The following is a 26230-nucleotide window of genomic DNA, read 5'->3' on the forward strand; positions in this document are numbered from 1 at the left end:
GCTGAATGTAAAGGAACCCTTATGATGAATTCATATTGGAATTTGAGAGGGAGAAACATAAGACACATGTTTCAGTATCACAATACACTGAATACACAATATAAAGAATAAAGGGAATTACAGAGGCATGAGAAAGGAGCTTGCCTAGGTGGATTGGAGGAGGATACTGGTGGGGATGATGGCAGAGCAGAGATGGTTGAAGTTTTTGGGAATAGTTCACAAGGCACAGGATAGATATGCTGTCATGCTCCCAGAGGACTGGATGATTGCAAATGTCATTCCACTCTTTAAGAAGGAAGGAAGGCAAAAGAAATTATAGGCCAGTTAGTTTAACCTCAGTGGTTGGGAAAGTGTTGGAGTCTATTAGTAAGGATGAGGTTTCAAGGTTCTTGGAGACTACTGATAATATAAGTCAGTCAGCATGATTTCTGTAAAGGGAAATTTTGCCTGGCAAATCTGTTAGAGTTCTTTAAGGCAGTAACAAGCAGGATGGACAAAGGAGAAGCAGTGGATGTCATTTACTTGGATTTTCAGAAGGCATTTGATAAGGTGCCACACACGAGGCTGCTTAACAAGATAAAATACTATGGCGTTACAGGAAAGATACTGGCATGGATAGAGAAATGGCTGGAGGCAGCGAATGGGAATTAAAGCACCTTTTCTGGTTGGCTGCCGGTGACTAGTGGTGTTCCTCAGGGGTCAGTATTGGGACTGCTACTTTTCACATTGTTTGTCAATGATTTGGATAATGGAATTGATGGCTTTGTGGCAGATACAAAGATGGGTTGAGGGTTAGGTAGTGCTGAGGAAGCAATGTGATTGCAGCAGGACTTAAGACAAATTGGAAGAATGGGCAAAAAAGTGGCAGATGGAATTCAGTGTTGAGAGATGTACGATAATGCATTTTGGTAAAGGAAACAATAGTGCAAATATTATCTGAATGGGGAGAAGGTTCAGACGTCAAAGGTGCAGAAGGACTTGGGAGTCCTTGTGCAAGACTGCCAGAGGTTAACTTACAGGTTGATTCTGTGGTAAAGAAGGCAAATGCAATGTGGCATTTATTTCAAGGGGAATAGAATATAAAAGCAAGGAGATAATTCCCAGCCTTTATGAGACACTAGTCAGCCCGCACTTTTATTTTCAACAGTTTTGGGTCCCATATCTCAGAAAAGATGTGTTGTCATTGGAGAGAGTCCAGAGGAGATTCACAAGGATGATTCTGGGACTGAAGGGGTTAACATATGAGGAGCATTTAGCAGCTTTGGGCCTGTACTCACTGGAATTTAGAAGAATGTAGGGGTGAATCTCATTGAAACCTACCAAATGTTGAAAGGACTAGATAGGGTGGATGTGGAGAGGATGTTTCTTATGGCAGTGGTCCCCAACCTCCAGGCCGTGGACCGATACCGGGCCGCAAAGCATGCAGGGGTGCAGCGGTAGGCAATGAAATTGATGGCACCTAGCACATCTTTAAGAAAAAAGCCAAAATAAACAAACTAATTAATTAGGTGCTGCCCATCACAGAAACGTTGGCCCAGATCAGAGGCGATTGCCAATTTCACTTGCTCTTGGAAGCTTCATAACTCTCTCTCCTAATTCTCTTCTACATTGCAGAGGGTTCAAAGGAGATTTACAAAACTGATTCTGGGTATGAAAGACTCTGGGCCTGTATTTGCTGGAATTTAGAAGAACGAGAGCGGATCTCATTGAAATGTATTGAATGTTAAAAGGCCTAGATGAGTGGATGTGAAAAGGATGTTTCCTATAATGGGGGAGTCTAGAACCAGAGCGCATAATGTTAGAATAGAGGGACGGACATTTGTCTGCCCTCCAGAGCTCAATGCTCTGACAGATGAAGGCCAGCAGTTTTAAGAATCAGATTTAATATCACTGACATTTGTTGTGAATCTGTTGCTTTCTGGCATTAGTACATTGCTGGTGCCAAGCTGTATCGGTGCTTGCTCTTCCCTTGGACTACATCAGTGACGTGGAGAAGGGGAACCTGCTGCATGGGCAACAGCTGGTTCTTCAACTCTGTCTGCCCAGACGTGCCCTGGACAGGACACAGTCCACCAGAAGCGCAAACCCGTGATCCACTGGGATCGATGGCTGCCTACTACTACATTGCAATACATAATACTGAAAAACTATAAATTTATAAATATATACACACACATATTAAATTAAATAAGTAGTGCAAAAAGAGTGGCAAAAATTGTGAGGTACTATTCATGGGTTCACTGTCCAATCAGAAATCTGACAAGAGGGGAAGAAGATGTTTTTGAAACATTGATTGTCTGTGTCTTCGGGCTCCTGTACTACCACCTCCTTAATGGTAGCAACGAGGTAGCGAGAAGAGTCTTGGCACGAAACATTTACTCTTTTCCATAGATGCTTCCTGGCCTGCAAAGTTCCTCCAGCATTTTGTGTGTGTGCATGGAAAGTTCACAACTTTCTTCAGTTTTTTCCAATTCTGTGTGGTGGTCCCTCCATACCAGTCAGTGATGCAACCAGTCAGAATATCCTCCACGGTATATCTGTTGCAATTTGTGTCATTGGTGATACACCAAGCCTCCTCAAGCTCTATTGAAATATAGCTGCTGTCATGCCTTCTTAGTAATTGCATCAATATGTTGCAATATGATCATGAGAATAGTGCAGTGGGCTAAGCACACATCCCTGTGGTGCACCTGTGGTGATTTTCAGTGAGGAGATGTTACTCCTGATCTGCACAGACTATGGTCTCCGGGTGAGGAAGTCAAGGATCCAGATTGCAGAGGGAGGTACAGAGGACCATGTTTTAGAGCTTGTTGGTTAGAACTGAGAGTATGATTGTGTTGAATGCTGAGCAGTAGTTAATAAACAGTGGCCTGACATAACTATTACTGTTGACCAGGTCATCCAAGGCTGAGTGGAGAGTGGAGGGCCAGTAAGAGAGCATCTGCTGTAGCACTATTGTGGCAACAGATAAGTTACAACTTGCAAGGGTTGAAAGATGCTCTGACGTTGGCCTCCGAAGCAGATCACAGGGTCATGCTAAATGCCTCCTTCATCACACTATTAGCATGGCTGCTTCCAGCAATTTGTGCATTTGTACTCCCAGATCTCTGTGTTTAAGGGCAGTGGAGATATATTGAATAGGAATCCAAGAGGTCATTCTTCTACACAGAAGATGGTACATACATGGAACAAGCTACCAGAGGAAGTGGTTGAAGCAGGCACAATGAAGAACATTTGGGCAAGTACTTGGATAGGAAAGGTTTGAAGGGATATGGCTAATAGTAGCTTAGATGGAAATCTTGGTTGGTTTGGATGTTGGGCTGAAGGACCTGTTTCCATGCTGTATGACTATGACTGTTGTGACAATAAGATATAAGAGCAGAATTAGGCCATTTGGCCCAGCGAGTCTGATCATGACTGATCCAGTTTTCCTCTCATCCCCAATCTCCTGCCTTCTCCTCGTATCCCTTTATGCCCTGATCAATCAAGAATCTATGAACCTTTGCCTTAAATATACACAAAGTCTGGACCTCCACAGCTGCCTGTGACAACGAATTCCACAGATTCACCATCCTCTGGCTAAAGAAATGTCTCCTCACCTCTGTTCTAAAAGGACGCTTCTCTATTTTGAGGCTGTGCCCTCTGGTTTTACACTCCCCCACCATAGGAAACATCCCCTCCACATCCACTCCATCAAGGTCACTCACCGTTCAGTACGTTTCAATTAGGGCATCTGTTATTCTTCTAAATTCTAATGAATACAGACCCAGAGCCATCAAATGCTCTTCATATGACAAACCATTGAATCCTAGAATCATTTTCATGAATGTCCTTAAGATACAGATGTCAAAATAAAGTGCTACTTTATTTCTGTAGTGAATTTTCTGAACAACTAATAATACTTCCCAAAATAGAAAATAGAAAAACTATTCAAAATTTAAATCATTTTTATTAGTTAAAATTAAGCAATAGATTGCCAAACTAATAATGTATTTATTTTAGTACAAATTTGGCCAGTAATTTATAAAATTACTACATATTTTAGAATTTGATTAACCCATTGTGCAAGACAAAAATAGTATTGCTACACATTACTGAATGTGATTCTTTCCAACAGTGGTACAGTTGGATGGATAATTTAATTTAAATACAAACTTCTTTCTGCAAAATTGAACATTTTAAAAAAATTTACTTCCTTCCTTCTGCTTTCCATGTCTGATGTTAACCAATCTCCACTGTTCAATGCGCATCAGCAGTAAGAATAAAACTTTTCTCAGACTGACCAGGGCTTTTATTCCAGCCTAGTGTTCTGAATCTTCTACGTACTCCATTCGAGATGCTGAAAGATGTAGGCTGTAAAACGCTCTGCCATCCATCCAACAGTAATGACAGACAATGCAAACCTCCTGCTACTATTCAACACAACTGCAAGAAGAATCAAACCAAAGCAAGTGCTCAATGCTTATAAGAAAATAGTACACTTAGAAATAAAACATTATTTGTTTGTTACATTATGTAATATATATTTTATTGGACCTTGAGTACTTAAACAGTCAGCACTTTTAATAATTTGTGGAAGTTCTATATATTATTACTGTTTAGAGTTTGGAGTCTCAACTCAGTAATAGTGCAGAAAGTAAAAAAAGATTGTGATGACAGGATGATGATAGGAGAAAACAAAGAATTACTTAAAAAGTAGTAATCTAGTGACATACCAAAGTACTTTATAGGAACATAGAAAACCTACAGCACAATACAGGCCATTCGGCCTACAAAGCTGTGCTGAACATGCCCTTACCTTAGAAATTATCTAGGGTTACAAACAGCCCTCTATTTTTCTGAGCTCCATGTACCTGTCCAGGAGTCTCTTAAAAGACCCTCTCATATCTGCCTCCACCACCGTTGCCGGCAGCCCATTCCACAAACTCAGCACTCTCTGTGTAAAAAACTTACCTGACATCTCCTCTGTACCTACTTCCAAGCACCTTAAAACTGTGCCTTCTCGTGCTAGTCATTTCAGCCCTGGGAAAAGCCTCTATCGGATACGATACGGTCTTTTAAGAGACTTTTGGGTAGGTACATGGAACTTAGAAAATTAGAGGGCTATAGGTAAGCCTAGTAATTTCTAAGGTAGGGACATGTTCGGCACAGCTTTGTGGGCCGAAGGGCATGTATTGTACTGCAGGTTTTCTAAGTTTCTATCCATATGATCAATGCCTCTCATCACCTTAAAACACCTCTATCAAGTCACCTCTCATCCTCCGTTGCACCAAGGAAAAAAGTCACTCAATCTATTATCATAAGGCATGCTCCTCAATCCAGGCAACATCCTTGTAAATCTCCTCTGCACCCTTTCTATGGTTTCCACATCCTTCCTATAGTGAGGCGACTATAGTATAGCTGAAAAGTTACTGTTGTAACAAGAAAATGCAGCAGCCAATTTGTGCATATCTAGATCTCATAAGTAGCAATGAAGAAATTGAGAAAGTTATTGTGTCACTTAGCCACTTGAACCTGCTCCATCATTAAGACCACAGCTAATCTGATTGAAACTTCAACTCTGCATTCTTTTCTACCTATGTAAATATTTCACCCCCGATAATATACTGCTTCCATAGGTCTTTAAAGAAATTCAAAAGTGCATTACCCTTTTGTCAGAAATGGATATCCACCTTTCTACATGGAGACTACTAGTTCCAGGTTCTCGTAAACAGAAAATACTCTGCAGATGCTGGGGTCAAAGCAACACGCACAACATGCTGGAGGAACTCAGCAGGTCAGGCAGCACCCGTGGAAATGAACAGTCAATGTTTCGGGCCGAGACCCTTCGTCAGGACTGAAGAGGGTGGGGCCAGGGGCCCTATAAAGAATGTGGGGGGAGGGTGGGAAGGAGAAGGCTGGTAGGTGCCACGTGAAAAACCACTAAGGGGAAAGCACTATGGGTAGTAGAAGGAGGCGGAACCATGAGGGAGGTGATTGGCAGCTAGAGGAGGAGGCAGAGGGAAACGGATGGGAGAAGGGAATTACCAGAAGTTGGAGAATTCAATGTTCATGCCTAGGGGCTGGAGACTACCCAGATGGTATATGAGGTGTTGCTCCTCCAACCTGAGTTTGGCCTCATCATGGCAGTGGAGGAGGCCATGTACGGACATATCCAAATGGGAATGTGAAGCAGAGTTGAAGTGGGTGGCAACCGGGAGTTCCTGTCTGTTGTGGCAGACAGAGCGGAGGTGCTTGACGAAGCAGTCCCCCAATCTGCATTGGGTCTCACCTATGTAGAGAAGGCCGCACCGGGAGCACCGGATGCAATAGATGACCCCAACAGACTCACAAGTGAAGTATTGCCTCACCTGGAAGGACTGTTTGGGGCCCTGAATGGTGGTAAGGGAGGAGGTGTAGGGACAGGTGTAGCACTTACGCTTGCAGGGATAAGTGCCAGGTGGGAGATCCGTAGGGAGAGACATGTGGACCAGGGAGTCGCGGAGGGAATGATCCTTGCAGAAAGCGGAAAGGGGTAGGGTGGGAAAGATGTGCTTAGCGGTGGGGTCCTGTTGAAGGTGGTGGAAGTTGCGGAGGATAATGTGCTGGATCCGAAGGCTGGTGGGGTGGTAGGACAAGGGGAACTCTGTTCTTGTTGTGGTGACGGGAGGATGGGGTGAGGGCAGAAGTACAGGAAATGGAGGAGATGTGGGTGAGGGCATCATTGATGACGGCAACAGGGAAACCATGATCCTTAAAGAAAGAGGACATTTGAGATGTCCTGGAACGGAAAGTCTCATCCTGGGAGCAGATGCAGCGGAGACAGAGGAACTAGGAATAGGGAATAGCATTTTTGCATGTGGCAGGGTGGGAAGAGGTATAATTGAGGTAGTTATGAGAGTCAGTGAGTTTATAGAAGATGTCAGTGGACAGTCTGTCTCCAGAGATGGAGACTGAGAGATCGAGAAAGGGGAGATGGACCAAGTGAATTTGAGGGCTGGGTGGAACTTACAGGCAAAGTCGATTAAATTGACGAGCTCAGCATGGGTGCAGGAAGCAGCACCAATGTAGTCATCAATGTAGCAAAGGAAAAGTTGGGGAGCAGTACCAGTATAGGTTTGGAGCACAGACTGTTCCACATAACCAACGAAGATTCTACTAGGTTCCGCAGCTTCACCATAATAACCCAGCCAAGACCCACAGGGCCTTATATATTTCATTGAACTTCTCTCTCTTTTTTCTAAATTCTAACAGCTCCTACTCTGTCCAACTTTTCTTCAAAAGACAGGTTGTTGGATAAATATTCATTTGAACATTAATGAGAACACACAAAATGCTGGGGGAACGCAGCAGGCCAGGCAACATCTATAGGAAGAAGTACTGTCGCCGTTTTGGGCCGAGACCCTTCATCAGGACTAACTGAAAGAAAAGATAGTAAGAGATTTGAAAGTGGGGGTGGGGGGGGGGAAATTGAAAATGATAGGGGAAGACAGGAGGGGGTGGGGTGAAGCTAAAAGCTGGAAAGGTGATTGGCAAAACGGATACAGAGCTGGAGAAGGGAAAGAATCATGGGATGGGAGGCCTAGGCAGAAAGAAAAGGGGGGGGGGGAGCACCAGAGGGAGACAAAGAGTGATGGGCAGACAGAGGAAAAAAAAAGGAGGGGGGGAATAAATAAATCAGGGATGGGGTAAGAAGGGGAGGAGGGGCATTAACAGATGTTAGAGAAGTCAATGTTCATGCCATCAGGTTGGAGGCTACCCAGACGGAATATAAGGTGTTGTTCCTCCAACCTGAGTGTGGCTTCATCTTGACAGTAGAGGAGGCCATTGATAGACATATCAGAATGGGAATGGGACCTGGAATTAAAATGTGTGGCCACTGGCAGATCCTGCTTTCTCTGGTGGACAGAGCATACGTGTTCAGCGAAACGGTCTCCCAGTCTGTGTCAGGTCTTACCGATGTATAAAAGGCCAGGAGTATCAGACGCAGTATACCACACCAGCTGACTCACAGGTGAAGTGTTGCCTCACCTGGAAGGACTGTCTGGGGCCCTGAATGGTGGTGAGGGAGGAAGTGTAAGGGCAGGTGTAGCACTTGTTCCGCTTACAAGGATAAGTGCCAGGAGGGAGATCGGTGGGAAGAGATGGGAGGAGACAAATGGACAAGGGAGTCGCATAGGGACCGATCCCTGCGGAAAGCAGAAAGGGGGAGGAGGGAAAAATGTGCTTGGTAGTGGGATCTCATTGGAGGTGGCGGAAGTTACGGAGAATTATATGTTGGACCCGGAGGCTGGTGGGGTGGTAGGTGACGACAAGGGGAACCCTATCCCGAGTGGGGTGGCGGGCGGATGGGGTGAGAGCAGATGTGCGGGAGTTATCTCCAGGCCCCCAAATATTAGCCTGGATATAGGGTGCAAGTTGAATCGAGAGCTAAAATTAGCATGTCGCAAAGGTAATGTTCCGGTTATAATAGGGTATTTCAACATGCAGGTAGACTTGGAAAATCAGGTTGGTACTGGACCCCAAGAAAGGGAGTTTGTGGAGTGCCTCCGAGATGGATTCTTAGAGCAGCTTGTACTGGAGCCTACCAGGGAGAAGGCAATTCTGGATCTAGTGTTGTGTAATGAACCGGATTAGATAAAGGAACTCGAGATAAAGGAACCATTAGGAGGTAGTGACCATAAAATGATAACTTTTAATCTACAATTTGAGAGGGAGAAGGGAAAATGGGAAGTGTCAGTTTTACAGTTGAACAAAGGGGACTATGGAGCCATGAGGGAAGAACTAGCCAAAGTTGACTGGAAGGATACCCGAGCAGGGATGACAGTGGAACAACAATGGCAGGTATTTCTGGGAATAATAAAGAAGGTGCAGGATCAGTTTATTCCAAAGAGGAAGAAACATTCTAAGGGGAGTAGGGGGTGACCGTGGCTGACAAGGGAAGTCAAGGACAGTATAAAAATAAAAGAGAAGAAGTATAACATAGCAAAGGTGAGCGAGAAGCCAGAGGACTGGGAAACTTTTAAAGAGCAACAGAAGATTACTAAAAAGGCAATACGGGAAGAAAAGATGAGGTACGAAGGTAAGCTAGCCAAGAATATAAATGAGGATAGTAAAAGCTTCGTTAAGTATGTGAAGAGGAAAAAATTAGTTAAGACCAAAGTTGGGCCCTTGAAGGCAGAAACGGGTGAATTTATTATGGGGAACAAGGAAATGGCTGATGAACTGAACAGGTACTTTGGATTTGTCTTCACTAGGGAAGACACAGACAATCTCCCAGATGTAATAGTGGCCAGCGGACCTCGGGTAACGGAGGAACTGAAGGAAATTCACATTAGGCAGAAAATGGTGTTGGGTAGACTGATGGGACTGAAGGCTGATAAATCCCCATGCCCTGATGGTCTGCATCCCAGGGTGCTTAAGGAGGTGGCTCTAGAAATCGTGGGTGCATCAGTAATCATTTTCCAATGTCTTATAGATTCAGGATCAGCTCCTGAGGATTGGAGGATAGCTAATGTTATCCCACTTTTTAAGAAAGGAGGAAGAGAGAAAACTGAGAATTATAGAACAGTCAGCCTGACATCAGTGGTGGGGAAGATGCTAGAGCCAATTATAAAAGATGAAATAGCGGCACATTTGGATAGCAGTAACAGGATCAGTCCGAGTCAGCATGGATTTATGAAGGGGAAATCATGTTTGACAAATCTTCTGGAATATTTTGAGGATGTAACTATGAAAATGGACAAGGGAGAGCCAGTGGATGTAGTGTACCTGGACTTCCAGAAAGCCTTTGATAAGGTCCCACATAGGAGATTAGTGGGCAAAATTAGAGCACATGGTATTGGGGGTAGGGTACTAACATGGATAGAAAATTGGTTGGCAGACAGGGAACAAAGAGTAGGGATTAACGGGTCCTTTTCAAAATGGCAGGCAGTGACTAGTGGGGTATCACAAGGCTCGGGGCTGGGACCGCAGCTATTTGCAATATACATTAATGATTTAGATGAAGGGATTAAAAGTAACATTAGCAAATTTGCAAAATGACACAAAGCTGGGTGGCAGTGTGAAATATGAGGAGGATGTTAGGAGAATGCAGGGTGACTTGGACAGGTTGGGTGAGTGGGCAGATGCAGTTTAATGCGGATAAATGTGAAGTTATCCACTTTGGTGGCAAGAACAGGAAGGCAGGTTACTATCTGAATGGTGTCAAGTTAGGAAAAGGGGAAGTACAACGAGATCTAGGTGTCCTTGTTCATCAGTCACTGAAAGTAAGCATACAGGTACAACAGGCAATGAAGAAAGCTAATGGCATGTTGGCCTTCATAACAAGGGGAGTTGTATAGGAGCAAAGAGGTCCTTCTGCAGTTGTACAGGGCCATGGTGAAACTACACCTGGAGTATTGTGTTCAGTTTTGGACGCCAAATTTGAGGAAGGACATTCTTGCTATTGAGGGAGTGTTCACCTTGTAGGTTCACAAGGTTAATTACTGGGAAGGCAGGACTGTCATATGTTGAAAGATTGGAGCGACTGGCCTTGAAAACACTGGAATTTAGAAGGATGAGAGGGGATTTGATTGAAACATATAGGATTATTAAGGGATTGGACACACTACAGGTAGGAAACATGTTCCCAATGTTGTGTTCTCAGACCTATGTGAAGGGACTTGAACTCCAATACTTTGTTTTTAAAAACTCAGAAAACTGTCATTAAGTCTGTACTAACATGGAAGAAAAACATAAAAAGCACAACTATATAAAATTCAGTAAAAAAGGCAAACTATAAAATGATGTATAGAGATTTGCAGTTATTACAAAAAGAATTTGAAACAGATCTGTAAACACCTCCGACTAGAAGAAAGCAGCAGAAGGCTGAAGCATCCCCGCAGCTTTCTCCATTTAATAAAATCAAGGCTGAAACACAGCTCAATTCACCCAATTTGTAAATTGATTTACTATTATCACATGTACCATGGTACAGTGAGGCAACTTTTGTGTTGCATACCATATACAGATCATTTCATCACAGTGCATTGAGTTAGTACAAGGGAAAACAATAATACAATGCAGAATAAAGAGAATTACAGAGATAGTGTAGTGCAGGTAGACAATAAGGTACAAGCCATAAATGAGGTAGGTGTAAGTTAATGAGCCCATCTTATCAGACAAGAGGACTGTTCAATTGTCCTATCACAGCAGGATGGAAGTTGTCCTTGACTACATTGGTTTGTACTTTCAGGCTTTGTTATCGTGGAAGCAGGGAGAGAATGTCTGAGGTGGGTGGACTCTTTGATTAACTTGAATTCAATGATTTTTATGGAATGGAAGGGGGCATCATCAATATGGGTGTTGATTTTGTTTTCTTCTCATTCTCCTCCATGTCCATTCACATCAAATGTCAACTTCATTTGCAAACAGTAAACGCTAGAGTTTAATATCTTTTACCATGCCAGAATATAGTTTGTATTAATTTGTTTAAACAGTCATTGTACAGTCTCTTAACAAATAAAACATGGTTAACATGAAGAGCTATAAACTTTGAAACAGTGAATCTAATATTGTCAAAAGGTTACCTCTGACAGCTTGTGCGTTGGATGCCAGAACAAAGAAATTGATGAGGTTAATGTACAGAGGTGAGTCGTCATGTTCCCAAATTATAACTGGAATCACAAGAAGTTTCCCGTAACCAGATAATAATATGGCTATTAGCAGCATGTAGAGATTTGATTTTTTCTGGATGAAATCATGCTTTGTTAAGCATAGGAAGAAAAACACCCCACTCAGGAATGCCGTTAGCTCTAATAAAAGAGACCAAGAAACATTAAAGCATATTACCCATGTTTACTCTAGTAAGTGACATTTCCTTTACAAAAGAAAGTAAATTCATACAAACTACATCTTGACCTTAGTAATAAACTCAGTGGCCACTTTATGGAGTGGAATCTGGTGCAGCCTTCTGCTACTGTAGACTATCCACTTCAATGTTTAACGTGTTGTGCATTCAGAGATGCTCTTCTGCACATCACAATTGAAATGCGTGGTTATTTGAGTTACTGTTACCTTCCTATCAGCTTGAATCAGCCTGGCCATTCTCCTCTAACCTCTCTCGTTTTTGCCCACAGAGCTGCCGCTCACTGGTGACTGCTGCTTTTCACACCATCCTCTGTAAGCTCATGAGCAATGATTCCCAATGGGGGCAGTTACATGTCCTAGGGGGCATTAGGGGAAATAGAAGTCATCAGGGGGCCAGTAAGCGGCACCCTAACTTGAGGCATGAGACCTGACTGACTGTTAGTAGAGTAGGCACTTCCAAAAAAAAAGGATGAGACATTGGATAATTGTCGTCAAAACGCATCTGAAACTTGGAAATCTCATCTGACCAAACTGACACTATCAGGGATAATTAGCAAGCAGGATGCCCTTGATTTGCGGCACGAAACGAGTTTATGCAACTTAATGGTTGGCAAGTCAAATACACCCTTTCAACTTTCTCTACAGATCAATTGGAAAACAGGTTGTGCAACAATACTGCGCTGTCCAGAAACAAACGGTGAAATACAGCCAATCGGTGAACCTGCCGACCCCAAGGATTTCTTGATATGTGGAAAATTTTCATACAAATGGTGAAAGATTAATAATGTCTGCTGTCTCAGAAGTGCTCACCATTGTTCTCAAAATAGATACCAGTATTTTAAAAGCAATTCCTCTGAGTAATCTCTGTAGCTCGTCGTATTGACAAAATGAGTGAAGGCACTGAGTATCAACTGTGCACAGAGCTACAAAACTCAGAATTTGGGATACAGCTTTATGAGTTAACTGTGCAAGACAATAAGGCATTGCTATGAACGGTTAATCAAAAATGAAAATGTTTATGAAGAGATTCTCTTTTGTTAAAAATTAAGAATTAATATTAATGGTGAATCAATCTAGGTTAAGCTCAAAATGTATACTGAGGATAAAATATTCCCATTAGGAACACAATTTCTTGGGCAACAGATGGAGCACCATATACAACAAGTTGCCAAGCTGGTTTCAAACAAGAGAAAATCTGCAGATGCTGGAAATCCAAGCAACATGCACAAAATGCTGAAGGAACTTAGCAGGTCAAGCAGCATCTTTGGAAAAGAGTACAGTTGAGAACAGTTGACATTTTGGGCCAAGACCCTTTATCAGGTAGACACATTTTTACACTCTGGGGGCCCAGGAAGTATATTGTGCCTAAGAGGGGCACTGGCAAGTATGAAGGTGCCTTTGGAGGTATTGAGCTAAAAAAAAAAGGTTGGGAAACACTACTCTAGAGACTGGTGCTTGAAAATCCTAGCAAATCGACAATTTCTGAGATACTCAAACGACTCTGTCTGGCACCAAGAATCATTCCACGGTCAAGTCACTTAGATCACACTTCTTCCCTATTCTGCTTGGTCCTCTTGACCATGTCTGCATGCTTTTATGCACTGACTTGCTGCTGTTTGATTTTACTGATTAGATATTTGCATTAGCGAGCAGGCGAACCTAATAAAGTAACCACTGAGTATACATCCCAAGCTAATTCATAAAATGTATCAACTAAAAACTATTAACAAGCTGCAAAAACAAATATACAATCAAAAGCATGGTTAAAGAGAGTCTTAAAACACAGGAAAATCAGTTGAGAGCTTCAGGCATCTATGGCCTATAGAGCTGAAGAACAGCCACCAACTGTAGAACAATTATGATCGCTACCAAGGCCAAAATTGGAGCAAGGCAAATAGCTGTGGAGCTGGAGAAGATTGCAGATCTGAAGGAGGCTACAGGATATGGAGAAAGGGAGTCATACAGGGATTTTGTACAAAAAGATGAGATATTAACATTTACTGATTACCATATTGTTTCCGTGCCTTGACGTGCATCGGGTGCCAACCTTGCCATTTTTTTAGCATTTTTGTTTTTTACAAAGCCGAGTTGCTAGCTTGACTCTTGACCCAGCACAGACGGAAAGCACGCAAGGAGCTGACCGGTTTCAAACCCTGAACCACTTGCCTTGAAGTCCGGTGCAGAACCCACTGCATCACTGGCCAGCACTGCCATATTGGGAGCCACCATAAATCAGCAAGCATGAGGTCAAATGCAAGTTTGGATAAAAGCAACAGAGTTTTGAATGACTAAGTTTATCTAAGTTCACCTACCACCCCACCAGCCTCCGGATCCAGCATATTATCCTCCGCAACTTCCACCACCTTCAACAGGACCCCACCATTAAGCACATCTTTCCCACTCTACCCCTCTCTGCTTTTTGCAGGGATCGTTCCCTCCGCAACTGTCTGGTCCACACGTCCCTCCCCACAGATCTCCCATCTGGTACTTATCCCTGCAAGCGTAAGTGCTACACCTGTCCCTACACCTCCTCTCTTACCACCATTCAGGGCCCCAAACAGTCCTTCCAGGTGAGGCAACACTTCACTTGTGAGTCTGCTGGGGTCATCTATTGCATCCGGTGTTCTCGGTGCGGCCTCCTCTACATCAGCGAGAACCTGACGCAGATTGGGGACCGCTTCGTCGAGCACCTCCACAACAGACACCTCCTGGTTGCCACCCACTTCAACTCTGCTTCACATTCCCATTCGGATATGTCCATACCTGGCCTCCTCTACTGCCATGATGAGGCCAAACTTCAGTTGGAGGAACAACATCTCCTATACCGTCTGGGTAGTCTCCAGCCCCTTGGTATGAACATCGAATTCTCCAACTTCCAGTAATTCCCTCCCTCTCACTTCCCCCATCCCACCTTCACTCTGTCTCCTCTTCTAGCTGCCTATCACCTTTCTCGATTCTGCTTTCTTCTACTACCCATAGGGCTTTCCCCTTACATTCCTTCTTCTCCTCTCCTGCCTATCTCCTCCCCCACCCCTTGATCTTTCCTCTGATTGGTTTTTCACCTGGCACCTTCCCCCCTCCCCACACCTTCTTTATAAGGCCCCTGCCCCCTCCTTCTTCAGTCCTAATGAAGGGTCTCGGCCCAAAACGTTGACTGCTCATTTCAACGGGTGCTACCTGACCTGCTGAGTTCATCCAGCTTGTTTGTACATGTTAAGTTTATCGAAGTTTCTAGTTAAGAGGTCGGCCAGAACAGCATTGGATAATTTATGTTTGAAAGCAACATAGGTTGCTTTAAGAGGCACAGGAGATTGCAGAAATATGGAGCAACATTTTAAAAAAATACAAACTGCTTGAGGAACTCAGTGAGTTGAGATCCTGCATTAGGATGATACACAAACTTTCCAGCAGCAGATGAGCTGAAGCAAGGTGATATTGGGGAATGTTACACAGATAAGAATAGATGGCATGGATGTGTGCTCGAGCGTCTGCTGTCTACCTGCCTCAGACAAGAAGAGAGTTGAAATTAGTGGCAAGCAAGTAGTAATTTGAAGCTAAAGCGCACACGTTAAAATTTGATCTTTACCAGTGTTGAGTTCGACAGCATGAAGATGAGAAGTAGGGCAAGGTCAATGTCAAGCATCAGAAGTTGATGCTTGTGAAGCTCCAGAAATAAGATAGAAGGGCATGTAGATTAATCACTGGGTTCAATAGAAATCAACATGATAAATTATTGTATATATGGTATAACTTTTAGATAGTGATTTATTATTTGAATTTATGTAACATAATCAATTTAAATTTTTAAGCAAATTGATTAATTCAAGATTTAGATAATTCACCATTTTTCCAAGGCAAAATATTACTTTAAATTATAAGTACATTGCAGTAATTTTTTTTCAATTATTATAGTTTTCCCTGCCACATGGTCAAGATGGGTAGATGATCTGGATTTCAGGTTTGTAACAATCACAGTCTGTTGCTATATCTTTCTAGCTGGACACAGGTAAAGAATGCAAATTATGAAATGTGGAGAGACAAACTTTTGGTTTGACATTTTACTTAAACGAAATTAAACAAGGACAAAACCACATCATGTTGGCTCAGAGGTGTAAATAGGACCTTCAACTAGTATGACGCAGAATTAACTAACATGGTTCCACGCCCCCATCAACCCAATAAATAATAATGTGACCTTACCCAAACTAGCCAATCCAAACATCAGATAGAAGTCCCATTCTTTGGCATAACGTATTATATCGATTGGATCAACTGTTTGCTGTGAATCCTGTAGCTGTGACCACCTAAGATATGCTTCACATAACAAACAGAAAATGCACAGCTTCCAGTGAATCTGAAAGAAAAGTGTAAAACTCAATGAGTTTTATAAAACAGCTCATCGACATACCTTGTGTGTGAAAGGTGCTTCTGGTAAAACAAAATTATATAAACCACCCACTCACCTCATCTCCTTCACCACCCACCATTATTCAAAGATCTAAAACTGTGGAGGAGTGGAGAGGATACAAAATGTTGGTTTTTTAACAAGGAAATATTAATTCACAAGATGAAGATGATGTTTGGAAGGCTGGCACTTGTGCACATCCATTACTGCCTTTGAGAAAGGTATTTAGAGTGTATTTAAGAGTAATGAGATTGCTGTGGATTTGGAGTTGTATTTAGCAACCATAGCTCATTTCCAAGAGAACAAGAATGAACAGATATATTTTGAGAATTATCTGTCTGCTTTCCCAACTAATACACACTTTTAAATTTCAGTTTTATTTAATAATCTAAAATTAAATTCTTCAGCATCTATGGTGAAGTCATCAGATTCTCACCCTCTGGAATATTAGTCAATTAAGACATCTGCAATGCTATGATCTCTCTACTTGGTGTCACCGGTAACAGTAAAAATGATGCAGTTACACTTTACAAAAAAATGTCAATCACCAGAGATTCTCCCCCCCCCTTTTTTTCCTATAATTACCAAGCTAATCACAGCAATGTAACTTGGCAGTTTAAAATACTTACATTAATGTTGGAATTGAGGATTATATGCCTATAAGCTTGAACTTTACACAAGATCGCGTCAATGAGAATAATCACTGGGTCATATTCAACATATTTATCAACTGGTTTCTGGCATGATCTCTGCAAGGGAAAATACATTTTAGCACTATTAACCATCAATTTCCCCATTAGATTCAAACTTCTAGGCAATATTTGTGGAGGAACTTCATGTCATGAACACTAGTGATGCTGAAGCTATAGCATTAAACTTTAATGAAGAAAAACATCACAATCAAACAGACCTTTAGTTACTCATTAACCTGGTATTTTGTTACTCGCTGGTGGGGGAGTCATGGACCAGGGACATAGCTGCAAAGTAAGGGGACAATCATTTAAAACTCAGGCATGGTGAAATGTCTTCTCAGAGGGTAGTGGAACATTGGGATTCTCTGCCACAGTGATGGTGGAGACCAGATTAGATATATGCATAGTGGAGAGAGATTGAGGAACTGAAGAGAAGGGGAGAAACTGGAACAGAAGGGTGTTGAAGCCAGCATACATTGCCACAATTCTGCTGAATTACAGGGCACGCTTGAGGGGCTGGGTAGACTGCTTTAGCTTTTATTTTTTCTGCTTACCACTCTCTTTCAGCAAATACCTCACCAGTTGGGCTATTCTCCAGGTTTTCACCCTTTCAAAGGGTAAAAAGCCAAGAGAATAAGCCACCCTCACTAGCTTCTATCCTCTTTAAATGTTGCTGTATTTCGAACATCCCAGTTATGATGAATAGCCATCAATCTGAAACATTATTGTTCTTTTCAGATGTTGTCTGCATTGCCAAGTATTTCCAATAGTGTCTAGTTTTATTCAGATTTATGCAGTATATTGCTTTTGTATTCCTTATAACATCATTTATTGTGTGGTTTTAACGTTGATCAGTATCTGCCTTAAGTGGATTCTTACTCCTTCCATTGGGTCAAGGTTCACAACCCAGAGTAGTTTCTTCTAGTCTCAATCTGAAATATGCAACACTTTACTCTGAAACTATGCCTGTTTGTTTTAGACAACCCGACTAGAGAGAACATACTGTCAATTATTCTCAACCTTTTGTTTCAATAAGATCACCTCTCATTCTTCTACTGTATATTCCAATGAGAACGTATCCAACCTGCTCAAGCTTTCTTCAGAACCAATGCCTTCATTCCAGGAGTAAACCTAGTGAACCTTCTCTATGTTGCCAAGACAAAAACATTCTTCCTTAAATATGAAAACCAAAACTGCTTGCAGTACTGCAGCCTTTGGCTCTCTAGAACCCCAGAAACTTGCATTTACTTCCTTAATTTCTACAGTCCACACCTCTTGCAATAAAGGTGAATTTCAATTACCCCCCCCCCCCCCATAGCAAGCTGGCACAGCATGTAAACTTCTTGTTTAGAACTCCTAGATATCTTTGAATTGCAACATTTTGTAGCATCATTCCATTTAAGTAACAATTTGTTTTTCAATCTTTCTTCCAAAGTGATAATCTTACATTTTCCTGCATTATGCTTTATTTACTAACTTTCTGACACGCAGCAAACCTACCTATATGCAGCTCCTTAGAGACCATGTTGGGAAACTGGAGCTGCAGCTTGATGACCTTTGGCATGTTCGGGAAAGTGAAGAGGTGAAAGACAGGATTTAAAGGAGGTAGTCACCCCAAGGTTACAGGAGACAGATAAATGGGTGTCGTCTGTCAGGAGAGGTAAGGGAAAATGTCAGATAGTGGAGAGCACCCCTGTGGTCATCCCCTTCAACAGTAAGTACTCCATTTTGAGTACTGTTGGGGGAGCGGGGAATAACCTACCTGGGGGAAGCAATAGCAGCCGTGCCTCTGGCACTGAGTCTAGCTCTGTGGCTCAGAGGGTTAGGGAACTAAACCATCTGGTCTGTGCCTGCTTTGTCATCTAACTATGAGCTCTTACCTTGCTAAGTAGCCTCATGTGTGGCACCTTGCTAGAGGCCAAATCCAAGTACCACCGATTCTCCTTTGTCCATCCTGATTGTTATTTCCGCTAGAAATTCCAAGATTTGTCAAGCAAGATCCATGCTGACTACAGTTCATTTTATCAAGTACCCTGAAACCTCATCCTTAACAATCGACTTCACTATCTTCCCATCCATTTAGGTCAGGCTAACAGGCCTATAATTTCCTTCTTTTTGTCTCCTCTCCCTTCTTGAAGAGCGGAGTGACATCTGCAATTTTCCAGTCCATGGAACCATTCCAGAATCTAATAATTCTTGAAAGATCATTACTAACACCTCCACATTCTCTTCAGCTACCTATTTCAGAACCTTCAGGTGTAGTCCATCTGGTTCAGGTGATTTATCTACCTTCAGACCTTTCAGTTTCCCAAGCACCTTCTCCCTAGTAATGTTAACTTCACTCACTTATGTCCCCTGACACTCTCGAACATCTGGTATACTGCTAGTGTTTTCTAGTGAAAACAGATTAAACATACTTATTCAGTTTGTCCATCATTTCCTTGTTCCCCATTACTGCCTCTCCAGCTGTCCAATACCTACTCTCACCTCTTTTGCTCTTTATATATCTAATGTGTTAGTATCTCCTTTGATATTATTGGCTAACTTAGCTTCATATTTCATCTTTCGCTCCTTATGGCTTTTATAGTTGCCTTCTGTTGGTTTTCAAAAGCTTCCCAATCTGCTAACTTCCCACTAATCTTTGTTCTATTTTATGCACTCTCTTTTGCTTTTAATTTGGTCTTCACTTTTCATTGGCCATGGCTGTGTCATCATGCCTTTAGTATGTTACTTCTTGTTTGGGATGTATCTATCCTCTTTTCTGAATTGCTCCCAGAAACCCCAGCCTTGGCTGCTCTGCCATCATCCCTGCCAGTATCCCCTTCCGGTCAACTTTGGTCAGCTCCTCTCTCAAAGGTTTCAAAGGTACATTTATTATAGTCTGAAATTTGTATTCTCCAGATAGCCATGAAACAAAAGACAGAACATGAAAGTCGTTCAGAGAGAAATATCAAACCTGACCACACCCCATTCAAAAAAAGAACGGCATCCTGATCATCAACCCCCACTCCCCTCCCCAGACAAAACAGCCTCTGTAATTCCCTTTACTCCAATGCAATGATATATCTGACTTTAGCTTCTCCTTCTCAAATAGCAGAGTGAATTCTATCATGTTATGATCACTGCCTCAGAAGGGTTTTCTTTATACCTAAATGCCCCTCATCAAATCCGGTTCATTACACAACACCCACTCCAGAATAGCTAATCTTCTAGTGGGCTCAACCACAAGCTGCCCAAAAAAGCTATCTTGTAGGCATTCTACAAATTCTCTCTCTTGGGATTCAAAATCAGCACAAACCTGATTTTCCAAATTTACCTGCATACCAAAATCCCCCTTGTCTATCATAACATTGCCCTTTTTACATGTATTTTCTATCTCCCATTGTAATTTGTAGCTTGTAGAGGAGTGCTACACACAGCGCTGGAATAACGACTTGCAGACGGTGAGTTGCAGTTGCGTAGAAGATTTATTCAAACTTCGTGGCCTCGCTTTTAAGCCTTCCCGTTTCCGCCCTCCACGGGCGGGAATTTTGGGGCTGGCCTCTCTGCCGGTGCATGCCATTTTGTGAGCCGGTTCGAGTGCGCTGGAAAGTGGGTCACCACAAGCTCACATCCCGGCCACTGTTCAGTGGCTTGTATATAACTCCCATTAGGGTCTTTTTACTCTTGCAGTTTCTTAACTCTACCATCAACAATTCTACACCTTCTGATCTTATGTCACTCTAAGGATTTGATTTTATTTCTTACCACCCCACCTCCTCTGCCTACCTGCCTGTCTTTTTGATACAATGTGCATCCTTAGATATTAAGTTTCTAACTATAATCTTCTTTCAGCCACGACTCAGTGATGCTCACAACATAATACCTGCCAATCTCTAACTGCACTACAAGATCATCCAGCATATGTGTACTGCATGCATTCAAATATAACACCTTCAGACCTGTATTCACCACCCTTGATTTTGTCCGTTATACAGAAACTCATTCCACTAACTGCAATTTTGCCCTATCATCTGCCTGTCCTTCCTGACAGTCTCACAACACACTGCCTTTTCTTGTATACCAACAGCCCCATCCCAGCCCTAACTGTGGAAGTCGAATCCAGATAAAGTCACTCAGAGACTGTATAAGTACAAACTATTTATTCAAAGCCTCCGGGGCATTTCAGTTAGTTGCTCAAACAGGAACAGTCTGTGACTGTTCCTGCTCAGTCCACCAACTAACTGACAGTTCCTCTTACAGAATAGATATAGTTGTTCAGATACCCCACACAAGACAAGCTGGAGCCAGACATCTATGTGCAAGACAGAATCGAGAGACAAATTACAGAATAGGCATAATGGCTCACATACACAGAACAGGCTAGAACGGTCCTATCTATGTGCATGTCTGTACAAAGAGACAAGTACCCTGAAACACTAGATGGCTAACTTCGAGAATATTGCTCAGCATTGAATAGCAAAATTAGCACATCTGTTGATCATCAAGGTTTCTTGCAGAAAAAACAGGCTGCTATGTTTAATGACAATGTTGACCTTTTACATACTTTATCAAACACCCAGTTTCCTATCCCCCTGCCAAGATAGTTCAAACCCTCTCCAACAGTTCTTGCAAATCTGCCTGCAAGGTTATTGCGCCCCCCCCCCCCACCCCACCAGGTTCAGGTGTAATCTGTCCCTTTTGTACAGGTCATACCTTCCCCAGAAGAAATCCCAATGCCTATACAAGTTCTTACTTCTTGTGCTTCATGTAAATACTGAATGGGATGCACATAGTTAAAGAGGAAGAGATCAAAAGTTGTCCTCAGATAGTTTCTTTAATTTGATTTAGACAACATTGCATTCTCTTTATGAAACCAAATCAATTAGATCTGTCTTTTACAAACTTGGGCTGGCTCTGTTTGTTTAACTCAAACTACAGTATATCCTATAGGCTTTGTACATTTTCCACTTTCCAAAACATTGATACCTCCTTTGTTTAGGGAAGATTTAGGATGATGCTCCAATCTCCATCAGAGATGGAGATCTCCGTCATCTCCATGCTGACTTCACAACCCAAGCTACAACCAGTCAGTTCAAGTGATTTATTCACTCTTAGCATAACCAGTGTATCCTGCCCATAAAATTTCACCTGCACGCATATTTCTTCACCTCTATCCCCAACAAGTTCCTTGTTGCCTCCCACAATCCTTGACTACGCATGTAGAAGAATTTGGGGTGCCCTTTTATCATTTCCAATCTCTTATCTATTCCTAGACTACCTTTTCTCTTTACTTTCCCTCTCAAGTTATGTATTTAGCCTGGTTCTTTTTTTTAAAACAAGATTCTCTAATGTATTATACATATATTCTTTGGTCATTCTTCATCCAACAATCCATAATATTAGTTTCTCTAGCGCTTTACCTCTTATGTATATGTAACCAAAATATCCCCTCCTTAAATTGCATCCACTGTTGTATTATGTTTTAAGCTATCAATCTTAGGAACCATTTTAAAGTGGTTAGATTTCCTCGCATTACATTAAAAATAGAATCTTACATTGGACTGCTTCTTGCTCTGCTCTATTCCTAATATTGATAATAATTAGACCTACCCAAGGCAGTTCTCCCACTGACACATGGCGTACTTCATATACCTGAATCTAATCTAACAATACCTCTTTTCCGGCTAAGCACAGGATAACACTTCAGAATACCCCTTCACCTTTACTTCATATTATTCCAAATCGATATTTTTGATCATTGAATCCCGCTAATATCTGTGGTCTATAGCTCTTGCACATTTCTAATTTCCCTGCAGATTTGCTCCCTTATTTCCTTCTCATTACTTGGCGGCCAAAAGAATATTGCAGATGTACCCATCCCCTTTTTGCTAGTCAGCTCTCAGTGGATAGATTCTGTCTTTGCTCCTTCAAGGAAATCATAGTTTCTCAGTATTACAATGTTTTCAGTCATCAGTACATCCAGCCAACTGTGCTTTTCTCCCTTCCTTATCTTTTCTGAACACTTTCTGTGTACAGTAAGTGCCACGGCTCACCATTTCTAAGCCATCCACTAACACACATTTAATCAAAACTTTGTATGCTTATCACTCACCATCCTTATTCACACCAACATGCAGGATAAGTTAATCATTGTACTTCATGTGTTACGTACTCGTGACACATGACAGTGGTACCCTTGTCACGTGACTGGGGTTGAAGTTATACTGGACTTGAGGTAATGGTCTTGTGATGGTGGAGTGACGTCATTTTCCCGCCAGTAGAGGTCATGTGACGGTTTTTTTTTTACAGGGTATAAGAGGAGGACCCCACCCTGTCAGGTGGGGCAGTTCGTGGCTGGATTTGCCAAGTTGACTTCATGCCACTGCGTGGTTTAATGTGATGACGCAGTTTAGTTGGAAAATGAAGTTTTATCTAATGCCTAAAGTTTAAAAGGTCATTGCCAGCAGTTTCTTACAATACTGCTAGTGGAGAGTGAATATCGGAGTTCAGAAGTTAAAGATCAAGGAGAATCGATTTTCAACGGTGGATTGGGTTCGACCTTGTGTGATCCTCATTCGGAAGGATTTCGTTGACTGTTCTCGTGTTAATCTCTGCTGGGATAGCAGAGTGTGGAAGAAGAGGTCAGTGCCTTTAAACCGTTACGTTTTATAAAATTCTACGTGGGAAGAGTTCGACACCGGGGATCGAAGGACAACGATGTGGAAGAGAATTTAAATCACCCAAAAAAGTCTCTCCTTTTAAATGGACTGTGAGCATTTTGAACTTTCGGCATACCGCTTTAAACAACTGTTTTTTGCAATATCGCTTTAAGAACTGTGAAACTGCCGCACAGCAGCTGTTTTCCGGTTACGTTAGTGTTTGTTTACTTTTGGGGGGTTTGTTTTCAGTGTTCAATAAACGTGTTATTTGTTATAAAAACCCTTGCCTAACTCATATATATTTATTGTTGCCTGAATACGTAACACATGTATTTCTTTGGAGCATGCTTGTTTCTAAAATTGGTCTACTTCCTTTTCTAGTACAATCAAAAATTATAACTCTTCTCAGCACCTTGTTCCATTTCTGAGTGTTATGGGTATTCCCCAGTCAATTTAGCTTAACATTTCACCAACCCCACAAGCACATTGATCCCAGTCCTGCTGAAATTCAACCTGCCCCTTTTGAATAGATGCTTTAAGCCCCACATTGGGCCCCAATGGCCCATGAATCTAAAAACCATACCTGAAACACTGCATTGTCCTTATCCATACTTACTGACATGTTGGACTGGGAATAATCCCGAGAATTTTATCTTCACGTCCTTATTTTTAAATAGCTTCCGGGCTGCTGAAAGTCAGACTGCATGACCTCAATACCTGTTCTGTGTTTTTATCAAAGAAGTGCAGGGTTCATAATCATTATTAAAGAAGCTGTCTGTCTCTGAAGTAATGAAAACTAAAGATTAGCTTTATTCGTATACTGAAACACACAGTGTAATGTGTTGTTTTGTGTCAATGACCAACACAGTCTGAAATGTTTGGATGCAGCTTGCAAGTGTCATCACACTTCTGGCAACAACAAAGCATGCCCACAACTCGTACATCTTTGGAATGTGGGAAGAAACTGGAGCAGCTGGAGGAAACCCATGCAGTCACAAGAACATACAAACTCCTTATAGAGAGTGACAGGAATTGAACCCTAATCTGACAAGTGGTGCTGTAGAGTATTGTGCTTACCACTGTGCTAAAGTGCTGCCCTATGATTATATATTCTTTAATTGTCCCTGCTTTACGATTAGTTTTTTTTCTACTAGTGCTACCATTTGGACTGCATTCCTTTAATCTGCCCCAGCAGACTCAGATACACAGAGTGACTTGGAGAGCAAAACAAACTCTTTTCATTTCTGCTTTTCCTACTCTTCTGGGTAGCTTATCTGTCCACAGTGCTGATTTCTTTCTGTCTGTGGGGTTAGCAACTCCCAAAATTTGCATTTCAAGAAACCCTCAACCTCTCTGATACCCTTATGGTGTCAATTCAGAATACAGCACTTGTTTCTCAAACTTGTGATAAACTTCATTGATACTGCACAGGAGACTGAGGAAAAAGAGATTAGAGTGGGAATTAGATGTAGAATGAAAGGAGCAGCTGAGCTGCAGGTCACACTTGCGCACATAGAACATAGAGGTATGCAGATCACGCAGAACATTAAGGTATGCAGATATCCCAAACATAAATCATTCACTAAATCTGCACTTGGTTTGCAAAAATTAAAGAACACTACAGATTACAGTATCTACAAATATCAAATCATAAGAAAGACAACTAAATCACTGCTTCGCCAAGAAATAACTCTTTTGACAACAAATAGGAGTGCATAAGATGTATTCATCTGTCTTTAATATACTAAGAACTAACCCTTCACAGAATTCTTGGGTCTTGAATTGCATAATTTTTCTTTCTGGTGATGAAATCTGTCCCTACCTAATCCTGAATGGACAGCTCTTTATTTTGATATTGCAACTCTAGGTGTTTGACACCCCATGAGACTTAATGACCTGATTATTTGCTGTGAACGCATAAAAACAGATAATGCTGCAGATGTTCAGCGGGTCAGCCGATATCTGTGAGAAGAGCAACTGAGTTAGTTTCAGGTTGAGCTAAAACGTTAATTCCGCTTCTCTTCTTACGGATGCCGCCTGCCTTGAGCATTTTATTTTTATTTGAGATTTTCAATGTTCATTTACCTGTATTGGCAGTAGACGCTTAGCCAAAACTGATTTCTCTATAAATGAAAGTTAATAAATTGGAGAGTTATATGACAGGAAAGTAATGCACTGAGGAAATAAAATGGCCGTAGAGGAGCACAGAAGGTGCGAACAGGAAAGGAAGTCGGAGGTTCTGAGCAAATGGGTGTTTGGAGGCACGAAACTCAGTTTTTTGGTCGAGATGTTGCAGTGTGGTTAACGAGGGAGAAGTGCGGGTAGTGGTGACGGCGAGGGGACCTTCCTCTCGCTTATCTACACTCACACAAATGGTGATCTTGATGATACCGTGGCTGTAATCCCTGTGCAGCTCCATCGCCTCCTCGTTGCACTCCACACACCGATACGGCGCCACCATAGCATCCAACGGCGGCGAGGCCCCAACACCCGCTGCCAGGTTACCGGTGCGCGCCAAAGCGAGCTGACAGACGGCAGGCATTGCACCGCGAAGCATCACGGAAGATGTGGTCCACTTGGTGGGATTGCGCCTCTTTCACGATCCCAATGCGAACGACAACTCCCAGCGTGCGCAGCGCTCCTCCAACCTCGCCGGTTACCCG

The 26230-nt window shown here is 42.2% G+C and overlaps 1 protein-coding gene across 3 annotated transcripts; it reads right to left on the minus strand.

Moving 5' to 3' along the window:
• Positions 1 to 3929: 3929 nt before the first annotated feature.
• On the minus strand, positions 3930 to 26227 carry arv1 (ARV1 homolog, fatty acid homeostasis modulator). Of its 3 annotated transcripts, none has more exons than XM_073051599.1 (5): positions 25936 to 26227; positions 16864 to 16983; positions 16030 to 16183; positions 11550 to 11636; positions 3930 to 4425 (listed from the first exon to the last, which is right to left on the minus strand). In XM_073051599.1, exons 1-5 carry the CDS (start codon positions 26122 to 26124, stop codon positions 4319 to 4321), a joined length of 657 nt encoding a protein of 218 aa, XP_072907700.1. In that variant the 5' UTR covers positions 26125 to 26227; the 3' UTR covers positions 3930 to 4318. The 3 variants fall into 3 exon arrangements, with proteins under 3 accessions (XP_072907700.1, XP_072907699.1, XP_072907701.1); XM_073051598.1 differs by having other exon boundaries at positions 11550 to 11774; positions 25936 to 26217; XM_073051600.1 differs by having other exon boundaries at positions 11550 to 11774; positions 16864 to 17211; positions 25936 to 26213.
• Positions 26228 to 26230: the final 3 nt, after the last annotated feature.

Source organism: Hemitrygon akajei, chromosome 7 (assembly GCF_048418815.1).
Source record: "Hemitrygon akajei chromosome 7, sHemAka1.3, whole genome shotgun sequence".
NCBI lineage: Eukaryota > Metazoa > Chordata > Chondrichthyes > Myliobatiformes > Dasyatidae > Hemitrygon > Hemitrygon akajei.